Below are 21,391 nucleotides of genomic sequence, written 5' to 3'. Positions count from 1 at the left end.
ATTGAAAAGAGCAAGAGACCGGAAAAAGAGTGAACATGGGAGCTGCTTTGGAGGCACACACCAAATCCCAACTAGTTAATTATCCTCTGGACCGCTGCAGTCTCCTTTTCTTTCTCTCTCCTTTCCGTCGGGTGGCGCGCGTGCCGGCTCGTGGTGTCCGCGCCACTCTCCGACATGAATTCATGGATTTATTAAAAGAACGTATTAACTCCAACAATGACGGCTGATAGACGGCCTTTTGTACACCTTCGCTTTTTGAAGCGTGAAGGCTACCGTGCTACTGCGTGGCGAGAGAGAGTTGATTGCGATATATGATCTCAACGCTAGATGGGAGTAATTCTTACACGATGTAGCTTTAACAAGTAGTTCAGTCAACCCAGGGTTTTCCAATCCAGCGACGCGCACGTTCACATAAAAGAGGCGGTGTTTGCACAGCACGACCAATCGCAAACATCTACAGAGCCGCATATTTTACATAAGAAGAGCAAACTATAATTCTACATAAATATGAAGAATACAGACACAGTTTTATAGGCAAAACGCAATACAGTCGCTACTTTATAAAAGAGGATGGAAAGCTGGCAAAAAAGCCGATGCTGTAAATGCGTAAATCAATATCACTTCCCCATCAGTCAGGCACAAGATCTGACCATAATTACACTTGTGCTTTCCATAAACTGTCGTTGCTTTAGCCTATTATTTCAGTTGCAACCCTGGCATTGGTAAGCGATCGTGAGAGCAAATAAGAAATATAAAAACATAATTCAAACCGATGTGCGCATTGGCAACACACGGCTCAACGCTCAAAATATATATATTTCATAAAAATACCCCAAAATACCCCTTCAGGGAATGTCGGTCTCTAAATGTTTTAACTTTTATGAGCGCACCTCTCTCCGGATCTTCTAAGAACGGTGACGCCGTTATCAATCGAGTGTTGATTGGTCAGTAGGCGGTGCTTTTACACCGGTTGATCTCTAATCTCCAACCTCTAATCTCCAACCTAACCTGCTCAGGAGCAGGTTAGGTGTTTAGCATAAGTTACCACGGCGATTTAAACCGGTAACAAGTGATCCACCGTCGTGAAACACAAAACCCTGGGTTGAACCTGAAGTTACCTCGTTAACGCCAAATCTTGCTTCGTAGTACAGGCCTCTGGTGGTGTAGTTTGATTTATGCTCTGCAGGGTTTTATTGTTTAGCCTGTGATGCTGATGCCGATCCTCAATCAGTCATAGTGAAGACAGGAGTGTTTTATTAGTGTCAAAGAGTCAAAGGCCTTGTTCAGACAGCTAGCCCCAATCTGTTTTTTGGTATATCCAGATTGTATCCAGAATGATCTCAAAAAGTCTGGACACCAACAAAAAAAAACAAACATGTGAAATGCGAGTTTTACATATCGGATCCAAACCATATTTGGAAGTGGTTTGAAATGCAATTCCAATCGGATTTCTACAAATGCGTGACTTTTGCGTCATTTGCAATGTGACACACAACCTTCATCTTCACCTTCAACATCAACAACATTCGAAGCATGATTTTATGAGGAGGACTGCTTGTTGATTAGCCTTGCTGGACTTTGCGGACGTCCTGGAATATGAATTGTTTATGTATTTAGTTTGTAGTTGTGTGTATGAGTATTTGTATGTGTTGTTTGTAACTGCAAATACTCTCAATAAATTAATTGAAAGAAAAACAAACAACAAAAAAACATACGAAGCCCGGTGCACTTCCTGGGTGCCCGATGCAGACGCCTGGAAACGCTGTCCAATCAGAGCAGACTAGAGATAAAGAGATAAAGAGAATAAAGAGACAGGCGCACCAACAGAGCGTCTCAGACGGAGGGTGAATACAGGTGCAGCAACCATGGGCAGTATGAGAATAATAAAGTGTTTGTTTTTTTTAACAACAAAGCATGTAAACATGTTCTGCAAACACAAAATAAAAGTATGAACCTGATGAACATGAGCGTAATAAGTCACCTTTTAGTTAATTTATTCCTTTTGTTAATTTTCAAATTATTTTGCTATTATACTAATAACTGTTAGCCTATATTGTTGTGGTGCGGCTTTCTGACGTGCACTCTGTGTCTGTGTGTGTTTCCCCAGCTGGACAACCCAGATGAGCAGGCAGCCCAGATCAGAAGAGAGCTGGACGGACGCCTGCAAATGGCAGACCAGATAGCTCGCGTAAGGGGACAAGGATGGATGGATAGAGCGACAAATGGATGAATGAATGTATGGATGGATGGAGTGAATGATGGACAAATGGATGGATGGACTTACAGTAAATAATTGGGAATATATGAAAGAACACTGATTATTGAATATTGAATGTAAATAGCACTTGACCTTAATCAATATCCAGATGAAGTGCTTGAAGTTGTAGATCTACAGTATTTTATCACATGATTAAATGACCTATACTTTTTATAGTTTTTTTTAAGGCCAAGGACCCCATAGCTGAAAGAGAGACAGAGCACGGACCCCCTCCTGCATATTTTATGAAATTGAGTTGCATATTAAAATGGACCTATAGGGCTGCCTAAAGCCTTTACACATACCTTTTTATGGTGCATACAATACTAATCTATTAAAATAATTATTGAGGTTCATAGATTTAAACATGTTTTAATGTTATACATACATGTAGCACAGTGAATCCTTAAGATGAACTATATATGTGGATGGCTACCTTAGTGACTACCTATCTTTGCTAATAATATGTTGGACTGATTTTTCTGTATATTCTCAGACATGTTAACTTTTGAACTTTTGTTTTAAATGATTAAACAATAACTTGGGGCCGCTCTGCAGTAACTCTGAGGACCCCCCTAAGGGTCCCGGACCCCCTGTTGAAGATCTCTGCTCTAAACTCATGTCGAAGTTTGGAGTGAAGTGTTTTTTGCATGCTAATAAATGCACTGTGTGCCTACCTGTTGTGGTCAGCATGGCGGAAGGTTTCCCAGGTTCGCATCTAGAGAGATGGAGGCCATGTACATCGAGGAGCTGCGATCGTCCGTCAACCTGCTGATGGCCAACCTGGAGAGCATGCCCGTGTCCAAGGGAGGAGAGTTCAAGCTGCAGAAGCTGAAACGAGGCCACAACGCGTCCATCATGGACATGGGCCAGGAGGACGAGAACACGCTGTCCAAATCTGACGTGGTGCTGTCCTTCACCCTGGAGGTTGGTGGATTAATGATGTTGGTTTACTCACTACACACCGACACACACAGTAAAGATCTAAATCAAATTATTATTTTTTTAATTTTTTTGGGGGGGAGGGGGGGGTTAGCTTCAGCCTCCCAAAAATAGGCCTAACAATGTCCATGGTTGTCAGACACTACTCAGAATAATAATCTGAGCCTGTCAGCGGCAAAAACAGCACTTTTAGTGGATGGAAACTGACGATGCCCATTTGCCCAATAGAGCCCGGTTCATGGCTGCCTGTTACAGCGTTCTCACTTAATACTAGACCAATTTCAAAGATTTTTGTTCACATTAATGACTTAATAATAATATTACTAATAATAATAATACGTTTTATTTATATAGCGCCTTTCATGAAACCCAAGGACACTTTACAGAATTACTGTGGCTAAGCTAAAGGAGGTTGTAGGCTGTGGTATTTCAGGAGTTTTTTTTTAAATGTCCAGGGATGTAGTATTTTGTATATCTGCAGGGAGGGTGTTCCAGAGGGATGGGTGCGAACACTAAAGGCTTTGTCTCCGAAGGTACACAGTCTGGTGTGGGGAATGGAGAACAGGCCAGTTTCTGAGGACCGCAGGTTTTGGGGTGGGGTGTATGGTCAGAGGAGTTCGGAGAGGTACTGTGGTACTTAGACACAAATGCATTGGAAAATAGGGTCAATGAGTAAAGTGGCCAATAAAGCTCTCCTTCTGATTGTGAAGTCAGCCCATCTATTGCAATATGAATCCACCTCAGTGTTTGAACTGTGGATGGTGTGTCTAATGAGAGAAAATGTCTCTCAGGATTTCTACTGACTGACAGACTTTTTGAACCTCGCCCTGCTGTAATTGGTTTCCAGGACCATTTCTATGTTTGAAAAGGACATGGAGGCAGAGTGTAGTATCTCCTTACCACTCACGTGAAACATTACCTGTCCAAAATCTGTTTATCCTCCACAAGACCCAAGAAGCTTAAAGGAACACGCTGACTTATTGGGACTTTAGCTTATTCACCGTAACCCCCAGAGTAAGACAAGTCGATACATACCCTTCTTGTGTCCATGCGTGTTGTAACGCTGTCTGACGGTTCCACCGGTAGCTTGCTGCAGGCTTGCTGCAAAGCAAATCACTCCGCCCAAGTAGCAGAAGTAGCAGAGCTTCGCCTTTCTGAGAATATAGTTCCCAGTTTGTTTACATTTAGAAGATGGCTGTGTCTCATGTTACGTTGTTTTTTGTACACGCTGTGACTTTACAAATCACATGTAAACAGGAACATGTTGGCGTTATTTTGTCACTTATTCGGAGCAGTAGGCTAGTTGGAACCAGTTACCTGCAGGTTCTGTGCTAGGCTTAGCTACCGGTGGAACCGTCAGACAGCGTTACAACACGCACGGACACGAGAAGGGTATGTATCGACTTATCTAACTCTGGTGGTTACGGTGAATAAGCTAAAGTCCCAATAAGTCAGCGTGTTCCTTTAACAGTCAAGCAGCTCCAGGATTATTTTACTGCCTCCATGTTGATGATTTCTAGCATCTCAGAGAAAAGAGGCCCTTTTCCTTCTCTATAAAAATACTATGTGGGTGAGGTGGGAGAAATTCTATCTTTTGTACAATGGATGTTCTCTTTGGCCGGGCAGCACCTGCCCACAATTTGTGTTTCTCCTCTCTGGCAGTCTCAGAAGATATTTACTCAAGACAGGCTTTGGTTTCAGTAGGCCAATTCTTATTTAGATATCAACATAAACCCTACTGACACCCCACTGGACAATGTGTATATAGATGTACAGTATATAGCTTACTAATGACAAAAGCAGAAAACATTTAATCAATCTGCAAGGTTTAGAAATGTTAACGAAAATGTTTCTTTCTTGCAATATATTGACTTTATGTGTGGCCAGTTTGAAATGTGTTCTTATTGTTACTCTGTAGCTGTTTCGGCAGATTCTGGAGGTGGAGTCAGACCAGGCCCCCAGGAAGTGCACCAGGCTTTAAAGCCAATTTGACATAGTAGCCAAACAGTGGAATTGCATTTTCCGTGTCCGTCAAGTGATACCCTCTGGTCCAAATAGACTTTTTCCCATCGACTTACATGGCCACAGAGACGTCTGTAAATCAGTGGATACGTTTTTTTGAGCACCACAACCCCTGCAAAATGACTCGTTTCATTATCAGAAATTGATCCATTCAGTCTGATAACCAGTGGTGGAAGAATTATTCAGATCCTTTTACTTAAGTAAAAGTACTAATACCACACTGTAGAAATACACAGTAACAAGTAAAAGTTACGGACAAAAGTTGTCGGAGCACAAATTATGCAAGTTGAAATGTAAAAAAAACTAAAATTCAACTGTGAATCACGTTTTAAAGACAATTTCTGTTAAAATATACAGCCATACAACTGTTAATACACAGATGTTTCTTAGAGTGCAGGATGTGTGGTTTTGCTACTTCATGGAAGATAAGAGTTTAAGTTAATGAAGAAATCAGAGATGCCTTGGCCTCAGGCTGAGTCCCTGATACCCTGTTTGAAAGTAGGGTTTTGTACAGAGCCTTGGAGGTGACATGGATGTAGATAGGAAAATGATGTCCTTATAAGTCTTTTATTGAATCGGTTCTTACTTTTGTCATGATTGCTTGGTACGGTAACCTGAACATCAGGGACAAAAACCACCTCAGCCATATTGTAAAGGTGGCTGGCAAGGTGATAGGTTTCCCACAGTCCCCCTTGATGGTTATCTTTGACCACCAAGTATTTCGCAAGGCCCGGTCTATATTAGACTGCAGAAACCACCCCCATCACTCTGAGTTCGTAATACTTCCTTCAGGTCGCAGATTTAGAGTACCACGGTTCAAGAGCAATAGGAGTAAAAACTCCTTTGTCCCATGTGCAATAACTCGGCTTAGTTTGCACATGTAATGTAGTATTTTTTTGTTTTGTTTTTAGAGATTGCTCCAGTGGTGATAAATGGTGTTGTGTGTGTAACATTTCAGTGCTCAGTTACTGTATATGTAGTCAAGCCAGCTGTCATTTGGATTTTGATCAAGTCATTACAGCAATAATTTCTCATATTATGTTACACATCATACGTCAAACAAGTCATAAAATATTTGACGTCACCAAATAAGTCCTAATTTGATCAAACAATTAAAAGTTTGCTTAAAAGTACAATGGATTTCTGCTCAAAATGTTCCTGCCAATCCATTTGTTGTTTTAAAAGACTACCGGTGCAGGCATTGACTTTTCTTATTATGTTCATATAGTTACTGTAGACAACTGCTCAAGTATGAAATAGTGATTTAATTGAGGCTCATAAATGCCACACGCTAACTACAGCTAAGTTAATTCTGTGCACCGACCTTCAAATGTAACTAAAGTTACTGCAGTCATCTGACAGCATAAAGATACAGACACAGTTTGTCACTGACAGCAACTGCATCAGTTGTTTGATCAGCTATCTTGACATACAAAATGGAAGAGAGACAATATTGGATTTTCCTTCTTTTGTTCCTAAGTGTATGTTCAAACTTGTTCTAAACGTCCAGCTTTTTTATTTTTGAATGTATGTGTAAAATGTGTAGGTATATAGTATATATTAAATATATATGTGTGTGTGTGTGTGTATGTGTGTGTGTGTGTGTGTGTGTGTGTTGCAGGTGGTAATCATGGAAGTCCAGGGTCTGAAGTCGTTGGCTCCAAACAGGATTGTTTACTGCACCATGGAGGTGGAGGGAGGACATAAACTGCAGACAGACCAGGCCGAGGCCTCGAAACCCACGTATGTTGACACACACGCACACACACACACACACACACACACACACACACACACACACACACACACCATTTCATCCCATTTCACCCCACATGTAGTGAAATAATCCTTCTGGAGCTTTCCAGTTCAACACACTTTGTTGAAAATGACTTTCTTTAATGATACCACACACTGCCATCTGCTGGTCAAATAACTGTATCCAAACTGAAGACTATACGCAGTGTGTACATGATACAATGTGAATGCTTTATGTAATGAATTGTGTGTAGTACAGGTGTGAAAGTCATTTTAGTCACATCATCCTGTCCTATCATATATGTCCATATCCTATCTCATTCAAATGTGCAGTCCATAAATCAGGTTGGTGCTGATTGTGAATACTCCAACACTCACACTTCTCCCTGATGCTCCTGCACGCTTTGCTGCTTTGTAGTTGAACTCCCTTACCTGCCCACCATCCTCCAGCACCCCGTTTGGTGACAGGAGATTTCAAGTCTTTGGGTGACACAGTAGAAAGACTATGCTTGTGTACATATATGGATGAAAATGTCAAATATTGTTAGTTAGAAAGTTTGTTTTCTCAACTGTGTTTAGACTAACATTTGATTTCAGCATTCACTGAGGTAAAAAAAAAAAACTTTTTGCATCTTCACCATTTGCATGCTTATTTAAACATAATTAAGCAACAATACAAGTGACAATGCTTCGCTGTCAGATGTAATATTGCAGGTTACATCTTGTCTCCATGGTAGCCATTCATTCATTGTCTCATCACTTACACTTCATTTTTCTCTGAATTCGGTTTTGTTTGTGACTGTTTAATAGTTCAAGCTGTTTTATTAGTACAGTACAAGTAACTGATGGGAAAATGGCCAACACGAGATACCAGATCCTGGCTGGAAACCTTGCTTGTTTCTGTCAACTGGCCGGCTTCACACTGCAGGACCTTAACACAAATTAGCTTTGTGTTCTGGCAGACACGAGGACTGGGTAATTGCAACCAAAATGGTCATTCCTAAAACACACTGCAGCTTTGTGGGCATTAGTGTTCTTTAATTTGGAAAAAGACCTCATTTGAAAGAGTAAAATTAGATGAAATTTACTTACATATACTTTACATTAGGAACATTTGCAGGCCTTTTAAACAGCTTTTGACAGCCTGATCTACAATTGAAGCTTCAAGTAGCACTGTTGAGAGAAATATTTAGACAACCACTGAAATTTGTTTTGATTATGGGTATATAATGTGTACTATCAGGTTAATACTGTGCATAAAGAAACTGGTCTGTGATTGTCGACATTTTTAAATGGCAGCTGTTTACAATAATAAGTTAAGTGCTTATTTTGTTTTACATTATAGTAATATTTTTTTTTGCAGCAGGTTAAACAACAGGACAATAAAAAACACTACAAGATGTTGGCCTAACTCAGCTGAAAAGCAGGCTTGCTGTCCCACACACAGGACAAATAGCCTTTTTAATGTACCACAGACCCAATAATAACTGCATTAAGATATAGATTTAGAAAGAAAAAGTATAAGATATGACCTTATCTCACTGTAAAGATATAATTTCTTATTCAATCTCTTTGTTGTCTCTGACTTTGTGCTTTAAATATGAGGTGGGTGTCGAGATAAGCACTCTGGTTGGCCAAAAGGGGATGAGACAGACACAGAAGTTTCCTAGTAAAATTGAAATATATACATTAACATTTATATGTACAGTCAAAGTCAGATGGTGTGCCTGAAACTAGTCAAATAAGGAATTAACATCAAAAGAGTTTTGTGTTTTGTGTCAGAGTATAAGAGAAAAGTGGATGTCAACAGACTGTACAGTATGTAAGTCATTACTGTACAGAAGAAAGAGTAGTGGACCAAGAATGGTACCCTGAGGTACCCCAAAATCACAGCTCGAGGGGAAAGAGGTTACTTAACCAATTACGACCTGGGGTCTATTTGATAATTAAGAAGAGAACATCTTCTAAACAGAGGAAGAAAATTGGAAAGAGTTTATGTGAATAGTGTAGCCTACTTAAAAAAAGACTTTGGGCCAGCTGTGCAATATTAAAGGCTTTTTATTATATATAGTGCCAGAATTGGCTCCATTTTTGTGCTGTTTTGAGTCAGTGCAACTGAAGTCAATACGGTGGCTAAAATAAAAATAAAAACACAAAGTGTCTACTTATGTGCACATTTTAGTCCTCTCTTCCAATTTATTCTGTCATTAATATTCACATTGATACTGCATTTACATAAATACACATTAGTTCTACTATAGGCACTACATCATTTTATTTAGAACAAAAATATATACGTAATTCCCAGAATTTTTAATAGCTTTAACCGCATAGACATATATTGACCTCAGAAATGTATCTGTCAGAAAGTGTACTGTTTTTCTAGTCAAAGTTTTCTACACATTAAGCAAACAGGTACATTTTTAGTCACTAATAGGAATATTAAAAGAATATTGCAGGGACTTGTCTATTATCAGTCCCTGTGGTAACATTACAGGGACAGAGTTTTAAGGGGCTACAGTATAATAACAGTTATCTGCTCATTTTGAGTCTGAGTGGCAACATAATAATATGTCTAATGTCTAATGTCTGCTAATTACAAATGATTACCACATTAGAGTCTGTAATGATCAGGAAACGTGTGTGTGATTTTGTGTAATATTCAGTCAAGAACAGTTTGGGTTATGTCAGTTATGAGATAACAAAGCTTGTTATGTTGAGATGCTTTGTGGATTATCTCACGATCACGAGAATACTAGGAGGGCCCTCGGAAAGCGCCTGGAAACAGAGTTAGGAGCTAGTTCTGACCCAGAACGCAGAGATATCACACAGACAATGTAGAGCAGTTTTAAAAGGTTTAATTAAACAACGTGTACTCAGAGTTACAGTTGATTGAGTCAGGGCGGGAAAACTCCTGACTGGTCCGAGATAGAGGCGAACCGACGGGGAAGAGTCCAGGTAGTTTCGGGACACGAGGGAGACAGGCAGAGATGAGTACACTGGTGGTTTTCCCAAAGTGGAGACTGAGGATGGATGGTGAGGCTGGGAGCATGCAGGAACAGCGGAGAAAGCAGCAGGTCTGAGCGGGAGCGAGAGAAACACAGGGTAAGTTTTAGCACAGAGAACAAAGGCAAAAACTAGAATTCTTCTGGGACTTGGAGCCAAGTTACCACATGAGTTGTAGTTAACGAACTGGCGCTGAGGGGATGATCAGCCCGGGTTTAAATACTGCTGGGTTGAATCTGGATGATTAGCTGCAGCTGTGAAGATCGGTAGTGCATGGTAGAAGCGACCACGCCCCTTGACCTAATTTCCTCCAGACCACGCCTCCAGCACTCCAAACGGAAAAACACAGACAAAACACAAACAAACACACACAGGAAAAAGACATCCAAAGCAGGGCGGAGAGAGAGCTGACCATAACAAACAGACAGACAGACAAACCAATAAACAATGCAAAATAATAACATTACCTCCTTGGCAGAGGTAACAGCCTGTTAATGTTGAGTTTAGAAATGCACCGAAATGAAAAATCTTGGCCGAAAGCCGAAACAGAATATAATGAAAAACTTTGCAGAAGGCCAAATACCGAATGTGGTTTTTCGCATATTCAAATTTTTTCACTATTGCATGAATGAAATAGTCAAAATGTATGGAGCTAAATCAGGGTCAAATTTTTTGTTAATTTGAAAAAAATATATATATATATATATAGTTGAAAAACTAAAGCTTGAAATTGAAAATTTAAGTTTTGGTCTAAAACTTGAAAAATGAAACCATGTATTCAAACTAAAAATAAGTTTACCAATTTTTCTTTCAGTTTGAATAAAATTTAGATTAAATTCTGGAATTATTTTGAATAAATTATTAATTTTCATTTTTCACTTTTATATTTGTTTTCAGTTCCACATTTCATATTTTCAGATTCAAGACTTATTTTTTTTAACGGCTTCAAATCTTTTTTTTTTTTCAGTTTCAGATCAGTTTTTTCAGTTTCAGACTTTTGGCCCTGATTTTGCATATGTGATTTTTACTAAACAAACTGATGCCAGTGACAAAGTTCCATTTAAAAAACTGTTTTGGACAACACGTGGTACCAATTTCTACGGTGGCCCTGAAGTGCAAATCAAAACAGCAAATAGAAAAACACAACAGCAAATCATAAAACACAACGGCAAATAGGAAAACTTTTCAACAAATCATAAAACACAACAGAAAATATGAAAACATTCAACGGCAAATAGGAAAACACGACAGCAAATATGAAAACATCAATAAATCACAAAGCACAACTGCAAATATGAAAACACGACAGCAAATAGGAAAACACGACAGCAAATATGAAAACACTTCAACAAATCACAAAGCACAACAGCAAATATGAAAACACGACAGCAAATATGAAAACACGACAGCAAATATGAAAACACGACAGCAAATATGAAAACACCTCAACAAATGACAAAGCACAACGGCAAATAGGAAAACACGACAGCAAATATGAAAACACGACAGCAGAAGTTAATGCCGTTGTGTTTTCATATTTGCTTTCGTGTTTTATAATTTGTTGAAGTGTTTTCATTTTTGCTGTCGTGTTTTCCTATTTGCTGTCGTATTTTATGATTTTCCGCTTTGTTTTCCTATTTGCCGTTGTGTTTTATGATTTGTTGAAATGTTTTCCTATTTTCTGTTGTGTTTTATGATTTGCTGTTGCGTTCTTGTATTTGCTGTTGTCGGCAAAAGCCAATGTGTGCTTTTTACCAATATATATTTACCAATATCTTTTGCATTTCTAATCCAAACAACGTCAAACTTGGCACTGCACTTACTCGTGCCCGTAGCAAGACACCCGTCAGTTTTAAATCCATCGGACTAATGGTCCTAGAGATATGTGCATAACACACACACACACACACACACACACACACACACACAGACAGACAGATGTTCCTGCAATTTATCGATAGATTAACAACTTATTTTATTTTACACTAAACTAATAAAAAAAAAAAGCTATTAATTAAAGTTTAATTAACTATGAATTACTATTCATTTATTAATGATGGTTATTTTAAAGTGTTACTAAATATTAGATTAGAGCAGCTTTAAGGATTACAACTTTCTGGAATCCATATTCCAAAACACAAACTTAGTTAGTTCAAATAGGTAAATATCACATTTTCAAAGAGATCCGACTGCACCTTTCCTTGCACAGACACCCACACATTTGTTTGTCCACTGCTAGTAGAGAAACCCAAATATTAATCACATGTACACAGTTTGATTGTGTCTTAGCTAACAAATGAGCCCTTACAGCTGCAATCAGCAGCAGTAAGTGACAGTATGTGCCATCTCGCTCACAATGCTAATGCATTTGACACCATATAATTATCTTGTAATGAAGCATGACACAAGAATAGAAACTCAGGATGTAGCATTTAGTGGTTTAATAATAAAACAGCTCCTCGGTTATTTTCAAAGAATTACATTGGAGATCAAGAGTGCATCACACTGTATAATGACTCACGGCTAGGAGTGAAACAAGAGTTATTTTATTCTTACTATTTACCTCCGCTGTGTCTGCAGTCAGATAGCTGTTTTCTCATCAGAAACACTGACCGATACATGGGAAGGACACTTTAAGGCCAGTTTACGCGTCTGCGTAGGTGCGTACGTAGGTACGTTGAGATACAGACCCTACGCTGTAGCCTGACGTGCAGCTCTCAAAAAAAGTAACTACATGTCGCGCTGATGCAGACGTGTCATAGGCCCACTTGGCCGTGGCTTGGTAGCGTTGCATTTCCCCCTACTCATTTCCGGGTTCTCCTTCTCCATGAACAACTTGAAATCAAGGAGAGCTCCTGCTACAGATTTCCCACTGCGGTCAGAAAGCACAGAGGATACACTTTGTTTCTCTCACTATGTCTCTGGAGTCGGTACCTGCTCTGAAGCTATCCCCGTCACTCTCTCACTCACTCTACCACACACTCACATGCCGGCCCTGCCATTCTCTTAAAGAGATAGACGCACACACCAACGCACAAGTATAAACCTCAGGCCACTTATGTAGGTTACGGCGAAAGCACTGCGTGGAGCCTCTGCAGAAGCTGTAGTATGTTGTCTTTTATCTCCTTTGGTGTGAAAGTGCGATTCCCAGCACTCCTCTCCTGAGTGCCTTTCTTTAGTAGAATCCTGTGGAATGTATTCAGGTGTAACACTGCAAGAGATCTGTTTTCTGCTGCTGGATTAAAAGCAAACACAACCCCTGTGGCAGAGCAACAGCAGACTGTCCCAGAGGAAGACTCTGTCATCTCTTTACTTGTTCACACTTACAGTAGCAGCAGTGTGTCGTGTGATGCTGTTCCATCTAAGGCTCTTTGAAAGGATCATAACATTTGGAAAAATATCAAAATTATATATTTGATTAAATGTGGCAAATACCAAACATACCATTGCAAAAATTCGACCAATGTTATCATTTCGTGATGCTGAAACTGTAATCCATGCATTTGTGTCTTACCAACTTGAATACTGCAATGTCCTTTTTTTATGGTCTTCCAAATTGTGCCACTAGAGGTCTACAACTTGCTCCGAACACTGCAGCCATAATCCTAACAAAAACTACCAAATATGAAGTTGTCGCTGTTCACTGGCTCCTAGTCCAAGATAGAGCTGATTTTAAGGTTCTTCTTTTAACACAGGGATGTCAAACTCAATTTTACCAAAGTGGAAAATGAGAATCACAGAAGGGTTAGACAGTCCCAGAGACATCATCATCTCTAACACGATGCTTTCTTTCTTGTTTGTGTGTGTGTGTGTGTGTGTGTGTGTGTGTGTGTGTGTGTGTGTGTGTGTGTGTGTGTGTAGTTGGGGTACCCAGGGTGACTTCACCACCACCCAGCCATTACCTGCTGTGAAGGTGAAGCTGTTTACTGAGAGCACAGGAGTGTTGGCTCTGGAAGACAAGGAGCTGGGGAAGGTAAGAGACAATAACAACGCTGCTTCATTTTGGTCATTTCACTTGGGACAACCTTTGTACAGTATACACTGTACAGTGCACATACATTATTATTGTTATCATTATTATTGTTATGATGTGACTGTTCCCAGGTTGTGCTCCACCCGACTCCCAACAGTCCCAAGCAGTCTGAGCTCCACAAGATGGCGGTGTCTAAAGGCTGTCCAGACAATGACCTCAAGATCAAACTGGCCATTCGCATGGACAAACCACAGAACATGAAGCATTGTGGGTAAGTGACAGTGACATTCTGAATACTGGCTGAAATTGAGAAAGAATCTGAAATGAGATTTGTATTCTGGGTTGTATCACATTATACAGTTGATTGTGTCATCATGGTTCTGTACACTACACTAAGAAACATAGCCTAGGGCAATAATCAGTCAGGACCCCCTCCTGACATTTTATCAGAATACAGCATAGAAAATCTGCTTAGAAATACAGGAGAAATTGGATAGGATAGAACAACACAATGTAATACTGCTAAATAAAACATTTATTTAGGGTTTGATCATGCACAGCAAAACAAAACATGCAAGAATTAAACCCCCCTTTCAATACCATGGATATAGAGCCACTGGGCCAGCCATGCCAAAACACTTATTTCTGAACTTCAATATCCTATGGCAAATAATCTCAAAATGAAACAGCACAACGTGGTGTCAACATAAAACACAGCGCCCTCAAGCCGGAGAGAGGGGTTCACTTTGCGGTGAAAACTTCAAATTCACCCTGGAAACACTCGTTCGTTCCTCGGGAGTGTTTTAATCCAAACCACAATCTTTATCCTAAACTTAACAAGTCGTTTTGGGGCCTAAACTTAACTGTCATACAGACTTATTCAGGCTAAACTCCACTACCATGGCCACTGAAAGGACTGGCGGTGCCTGTAACCTACTGGCGGCTAAACAACTGCCGCTCGGATTTCATTGTTCTATGGCACTATGTGTTCACGTTACAGCGCTTTACTTCAGTTGTAGGTATATCATTATTATCTGTCTAGGCTATTGGTGAAGTAGATGATCACTTTGAGGGGGGGGGGATACATTTTGTCCCCATAATTCAGCAGAGGCAGGGATATGTAGACCAGAAAGGGGCAAATCACACCCTGGTTATATCAAAACTGGAGAGCATTCATTGAAAAAAAAAAGCTGGTAGTGAAGAACAATCGTTTTGGTTGAAGTTAGCCCAATCGCATTCTGCGATAGACAGATGCTTTATCCAATCACCTGCCAGGTATTTTTTGAACGTGCCTGCCCTCTTCCAAAAAGTTTCCAATGATGGCTTTTCAGATGGTTCTGTGTAACACACCATCTGGTGCGTCAGGTTAACTGCCCAGTGTTAGGCAACAAAATCTCTAAAAATATCTCCTCCGGGAGAAATAGGACAGTAAGGGTCCTTGAGCAATACAAACGCAAGCTTTTGGTTTTCAACCAAGGAGGGTATTAAATCTTTCTGTCCTACAATAACAAGACTACAAATCCTGGTTCGTCAGTTAGTTTTCTGTTGGTTGGGGTCAATGGAGGGGAAACGCCACAGAAACCAGTGTTCCTGTGAAGTTGTATGTCAGATACAGGCTTTAGACAGATGTGAAACTCTCTGCTACATGATCATTGCTTGTTTAATCATCAATATGCTCTATGTCATAGGTGTTGTACAGGAAGTGCTTTGCCCAAAAGATGATTCATTGTTTCCCTCTTGTGGTTATCCACTGTTACTACACAGACTTCTATAGTAAAATATGAGACCTGTTAACTTTTGCGAGGATAGGGTTCTGCAAAAGGTTAGAGTGGTGGATCAACACAGCAGACCAATATAAGGCCACTGTTTATCTGTATATCTGTGTCTCTGTGTCCCAACCGGTCACGAGATGGCCGCCTACCAGGACCCAGGTTCTGTCTGAGGTTTCTGCCTGTTAAAATGATGTTTTTCCTCACCACTGTCACACCCTTATGCTTGTTCTAGGGGGGCAATAGATGGGTCTCATTGTGGACATGCGTTTCATCATATCTGCCCATCCTCTGAGGTCCGTAACCTTGGTGTAATCCTAGACTCCACCCTCTCTTTCTATACTTATCACCAAATCCACCTTTTTTCATCTTAAAAACATCTCCTGCGGTCCTCAGATGCTGCCCTGCTCTCCATTCCCCACACCAGACTCTGTACCTTTGGAGACAGAGCCTTTAGTGTTGCAGCCACATCCCTTTGGAACACCCTCCCTGCAGATATCCGCAATGCTACATCCCTGGACATTTAAAAAAAAACTCACCACAGCCTACAACCTCCCTTAGCTTAGCCATAGTAATTCTGTAAAGTGTCCTTGGGTTGCATTAAAGGCACTATATAAATTAAAGTTATCGTTTATTATTATTATTATTATTATTATTATTATTATACTGTGAGATACATACACAATAGAATACAAATTTAATAAAGCTATATACACTTAGAATACAATAAAAAGAGCTATACTTTATACATGCAGGATGCACAGGAAAGATTATTGCAGCTATACATTGAAATACACACATGGTATGTAGCATTGCACTTGAGATACAAATGTAAATAAATATATTGCACAAAATCTGTCATGTTGTGGTGGGTGATGGTGACAGAGATAACAACACTGTTACATCATGTTATGACTTTTTTATTTTAAAAAGTCGGACTGCCTTGGAAACAGAGGACCTGCAGTAGCACTCCTTCTCACACTGGCTGTCGCAGTCTGTCACTGAAACCAGCTTCCTAAGGCCCTGATGCAGGGGGTTAGCGTTAGCGTTGTTTCAGGCCATTCTGTAAAGAGTGACAGAGTGGTACTGTTGAGAGACAGATGTTGTCAGTGTTCTGATACAGGAGCTGATCCTGAGATGTGGATCAAAAGTTCTGGTTGCATCAGAGCATTTTGCATGTGAGATTAACTGTTGTTCTGAGCTGCATGTCGGTAAAGAGAACTGTCTGAACAGTTCTGAAAGTCAACTCAGTATATGGAGAAGTGTGAGTTACCAATTGTAACCCACTGATGATATTCAGGCTGAATTCAACATGGCAAACTTTAACTTCATAGCACTGAGCCAGAGATGTTCACACTTCCAGTGCAAGTGTATTGCCTGTTTTATTGCATTCTTCAGACATGGGACACACTTGCCTACCTGGTGGTGCATGAATGCACTTCAGTGCTCAGAACGGCAAGTGCTGCTGTTTGGACAGACCTACCGTGTGAGACAAAGATCTCTCGACATTAGTCAGGGTTAAAACATCTGCTCTTTCTGCAAACATTCAGTGGTTCTAATCGTTTCTGCCACCCTGGACAAGTATAATCACCACTGAGCAAAACAGGTACTGGCTATATGACGGGATGGCCAATTCAGCTGTCCCAGACAAGTTTCCAGAATCCATACGTCAACAGGGTCATTATGGCGCGCCTTATCATCTCTCTGCCAACAGGGACTTCATCCTCCATTTATGTCTGTCCTGTACTCTCAAACTCATCTGAGCTGTCGGTGGCATTCTTGTACTTTGAGCATTTAAATGTAGGGCCCTTATGAAATTAGAGAATAAATATTCACAGACATTTAAAAGAGTATAGCCTCCTATTGCATGAGCGTGGGTGGAAAAGATGAACTGAAAGTGGTTTGGAGTGCTCGCTTGCGTGTCACTCAAGCAGAGTCAGCAGCTGGCACGCGCCCCGGTGACAGGAAGCGGAGCACACAGAGCAAAAGTCTGTTCTCCTGCTGCCCATTTTCGCCTTCCTCACCCCCTCCTCCCTCCCTCTCTTCCCTCCATATGCTTTCCTTTGGGAGCCTTGGAGGAGGCTGCTGGGCTGCCCTGTAAGATGCCTTCACTGTACCATGTTACCAGCCCCACTCTATGCTCAGCACACAGGCAGGGCCCTCATGTGTCACCTCATGGATGCTGGGTTATTGAGGACGACAGGCAGAAGCAGCTCTGGGAGGGACTCGGGGGAAAGGCACACTAAGGGAAACTGAGGCAGGCTGACTAGGGAGACCCACAGCTAGACTAGGAGCAGCAGAGGCAAATCAAACCGGGGTCCTCACCCTCAGATGTTCTTTTACAACAAAAGCCCTTTCCACAACACAACAAGCCTCAGCACGTACTACAGATATAGCATGCTGGCTGCTGCACTGGGCTGTATGTCGGAATGAAATAATGAGAGAATCATTGGGGTGATTTTCTTTGCGTGACTAGCTCAGAGTTCGCCGTTTCAGATTGAAGAAAATGTCTCAAGGGAATAACTGACGTAGTTCTCTAGTTAACATATTTCACATTTGATATCATTGCAAATACTACTTTTTCTTTTGTTTGTTTTCAAATGGTATTGTTTTACTTTACTTACTTTACTTAAAGCTGGGGTAGGCACATTATTTTTGGCGTCGCTGGGCAAAAATTCCATAACAATCTTTCAGAATAGTGTAATTCAAGTGTTTTGAGAGAAAAGTAACCTTCTTTACCTCCTCTCGGCTCTGTTTTCAGGCTTTAGAAAATCTAGTCCGTGACCGAAGACTTTGGCCAATCACAGGTCATTTCCGAGAGAGAGAGAGAGAGAGAGAGAGAGAGAGAGAGAGAGCGTTCCATTTGTGGATGTATAATAAGACCTGGATACTAGCCTTCGCCTAGTCTATATCGACGACTATTTACAGCCGGATGCCCGTCACCTTCCTCTTTCTTTGTGTTGGCATTCTAACCTCTGGTGGATTTCTGAGGACTACGGTTAACTGCTCCTCAGATCTCTGCAGGGTAAATCCAGACAGCTAGCTAGACTATCTGTCCAATCTGAGTTTTCTGTTGCACGACTAAAACAACTTTTGAACGTACACGTTCTGCCAAAACAAGTTCCTTCCCAAGGTTATTTTGAAGCGGCACCGTTGCTCCGTCCAGCACTTAGCACCGCCCAAGACTGCTGTGTGGACTAGCCAGACCCTCCACCGTAGCACTGTGGAGGAAGGTCTGGCAATGCAAGACTAGTGCCTAAGCAAAAACCACAAACAGCTGTCATGTGGGACCATGAGCAGATCAAATGGCGGTCTTTATGTGTGTTGATATCAGCTTTGGTGGCACAAACATGATTGAAGAACTCCCTGTTGTAGAGAACATTGAGGGCTCTAGCTTGCACCCGGCGCGGCACAAAGCCTGACGCAAGTGGTGTCTTTGCTATTTTAAGATCGTCCAGCGTCCACATCGCTTAAATAGCAAATGCACCTGTGCCTATCTGTGCGCCCATGGGCGTGCTGGTCTTAGAGGGAGGTGCGTTCAGGTGCATTCTTGGCGTATTGCTATCTTGAGGCAGCGGGAAGTGATCGCGCCATTGACCATCAAAAACCTGGTCTAAAGCCAACAACGTAGCATTTCATTGTTATTTCAAAATAACAATAGGCTTATGCCTATAGGCTTATGCACAGCACACGCACACTATGCTTGTTACACACACAGGGAAGCGCAGCAGCACACAAACATGCAGAAGATTAAAAATAAAAATATTACGGTGCAAATCCGGCATCATAATAACAATGCGCCAAGGTACAAATGTGCCTGGCTTTTAAAGGGAATGGGAGATGACACTCTGATTGGTTTATTGCATGTTACGCCCAAAACACACCTATGATTAATTTAGACACTAAGTACAACCCTTTTGAACCATGCGCCCGGCGCATGGACCCTTTTTTCCACTGTCAAACTAGCAAAAGTGGATTAAGACACGCCCTAAACGCACCTTCGCCAGGCGCTTCATGCCGTGCGCTTAGAATGTTAAAATAGGGCCCAGAATATCAAAGTGGTCCCTAGTCACTAAACGTCTATTTTCACTTAACGGCTAACACCCGCGGTTGATATATTACATTTGCCTGGACCTAGGACCTAGTGTACTGTAACTCCAGATGTGACATTATATAATGTGTGGTTGTTTTATGTTAAATGAGTTAGCTTTTTTTTGTGTGGAATTTGCTATTTTAAAGAGTTTTTGCTGAATGTATGCTTTTATGTTTGGTCCTCATATCCACATCAATTCATTTCTCAATGTCAAATAGTCTCTATACGTTTTATATATAATTATCTCTAAAATGACAATGACGGTTATCACTATCAAGGTTTTTGGTCAAAAATATTGTGAATGATTTTAATAATGAGGTAGGAAGCAGCGACAGTCATACTGACCCCTGTCTATGCTCATTCATCGCTTCACCTAAATCAAACTTCTTCATTATTACTGAAGAAGTTCTGCATTTTCATGTCATAATACTTCTGTGAAATCCCTGTGAAATTGTCCCTGTCTCATTACTGAGGTGCCCTTCAGCAAGGCCCTTAACCTCAGTGGCCAGCAGATCAGACTGTGGTTGTACCGGGCAGCTTCCAGGTATGAATGTGCAACTGTGTGAATGTGATCAGGGCGTTCCTGCAAAAGAGAGGCTGTCTCTCAGTGAACCTTCCCTGAATAAATAAAGGTTAAAAACTTGATGCAGTAAAATCCTTCCATTTTAGAAAGTGTAAAGGATCCAAACAGTTGTGTGTTTAATGGTCTAATCATTTCAGCGGGACTTGTAGGCCGTTATATTGTTGGCTAGTTTAATTTATAATAAAACATCAGATTTTATAAACTATGTGTGTTTTGTGTGTGTTTGTAATGTGTAAAGTAATTATTAACTAAAGCTGTCAGATGAATGTAGTGGAGTAAAAAGTACAGTATTTCTCTCTGAAATGTAGCAGAGTAGAAGTAGAAAGTGGCATGAAAAGAAAAGACTCAAGTAAAGTACAAGTACCTCAACATTTGTACTTAATACAGTACTTGAGTACATTTACGTAGTTACATTCCACCACTGCAAATACTTTAAAAAGGTGCATTTAAGAAGATGTGTGAATACATATATACGGTAAATCTACAGAATTTCCCGTTAGGGATTAACAGAAATGTCCGTAAATTTAACAGAGAAGGTACTAGTTATTTTCTGCCAGGACATTATCCCAACATATTTCTTTTCTTACAGTGCAGTTTGGGAGGTAGTCTTTATTTTTTGTGACTGTATCTGTACCTTGGAGACTACCTTACTCCACTTCATGTTGTTGATTGGGATATATGATGTGTCTAGTTGCAGTAATACAATGTTACCAGGAGAGGTCATTGGTGTGCTACACTACCACTCTGTGTGTTCTGTCTAGAGGAATGGACTCCCACATCAGACCTCTGTCACATCAGCTGTGGCAGTAAAGCACAAGCAAACACATTCCATTTAGTTTACAACAGCTGCATTAAGGCCACACTGAGGCTAGCGCTGCACAATTAATCCCAATTTTATTAACATTGCAATATGGACTAGTGCAATATTCAAATATATATGTTAAAGCAAAATATGTGTCAAACCTTTCTGAAATAAGTATTCTGGTGCTGC

At 40.6% G+C, this 21,391-nt stretch overlaps 1 protein-coding gene across 11 annotated transcripts in view; it reads left to right on the top strand.

The window, feature by feature from the left end:
* cadpsa (Ca2+-dependent activator protein for secretion a) overlaps window positions 1-21,391 on the top strand; it is a 236,100-nt gene that overhangs the window by 77,306 nt on the left and 137,403 nt on the right. For all 11 annotated transcript variants that reach the window (XM_078247561.1, XM_078247563.1, XM_078247562.1 and 8 more), the window contains exons 4-8: window positions 2,108-2,188; window positions 2,948-3,184; window positions 6,843-6,964; window positions 13,844-13,955; window positions 14,087-14,226. In XM_078247561.1, the coding sequence (XP_078103687.1) occupies window positions 2,108-2,188; window positions 2,948-3,184; window positions 6,843-6,964; window positions 13,844-13,955; window positions 14,087-14,226 (692 nt within the window). The remainder of the gene's footprint in view (window positions 1-2,107; window positions 2,189-2,947; window positions 3,185-6,842; window positions 6,965-13,843; window positions 13,956-14,086; window positions 14,227-21,391) is intronic.

The sequence above is a fragment of the Sander vitreus genome, chromosome 4, assembly GCF_031162955.1.
Source record: "Sander vitreus isolate 19-12246 chromosome 4, sanVit1, whole genome shotgun sequence".
Taxonomy (NCBI): Eukaryota; Metazoa; Chordata; class Actinopteri; order Perciformes; family Percidae; genus Sander; species Sander vitreus.
The sequence above is the reverse complement of the archived record's forward strand: the minus strand, read 5'-3'. Positions and strand labels throughout refer to the sequence as shown.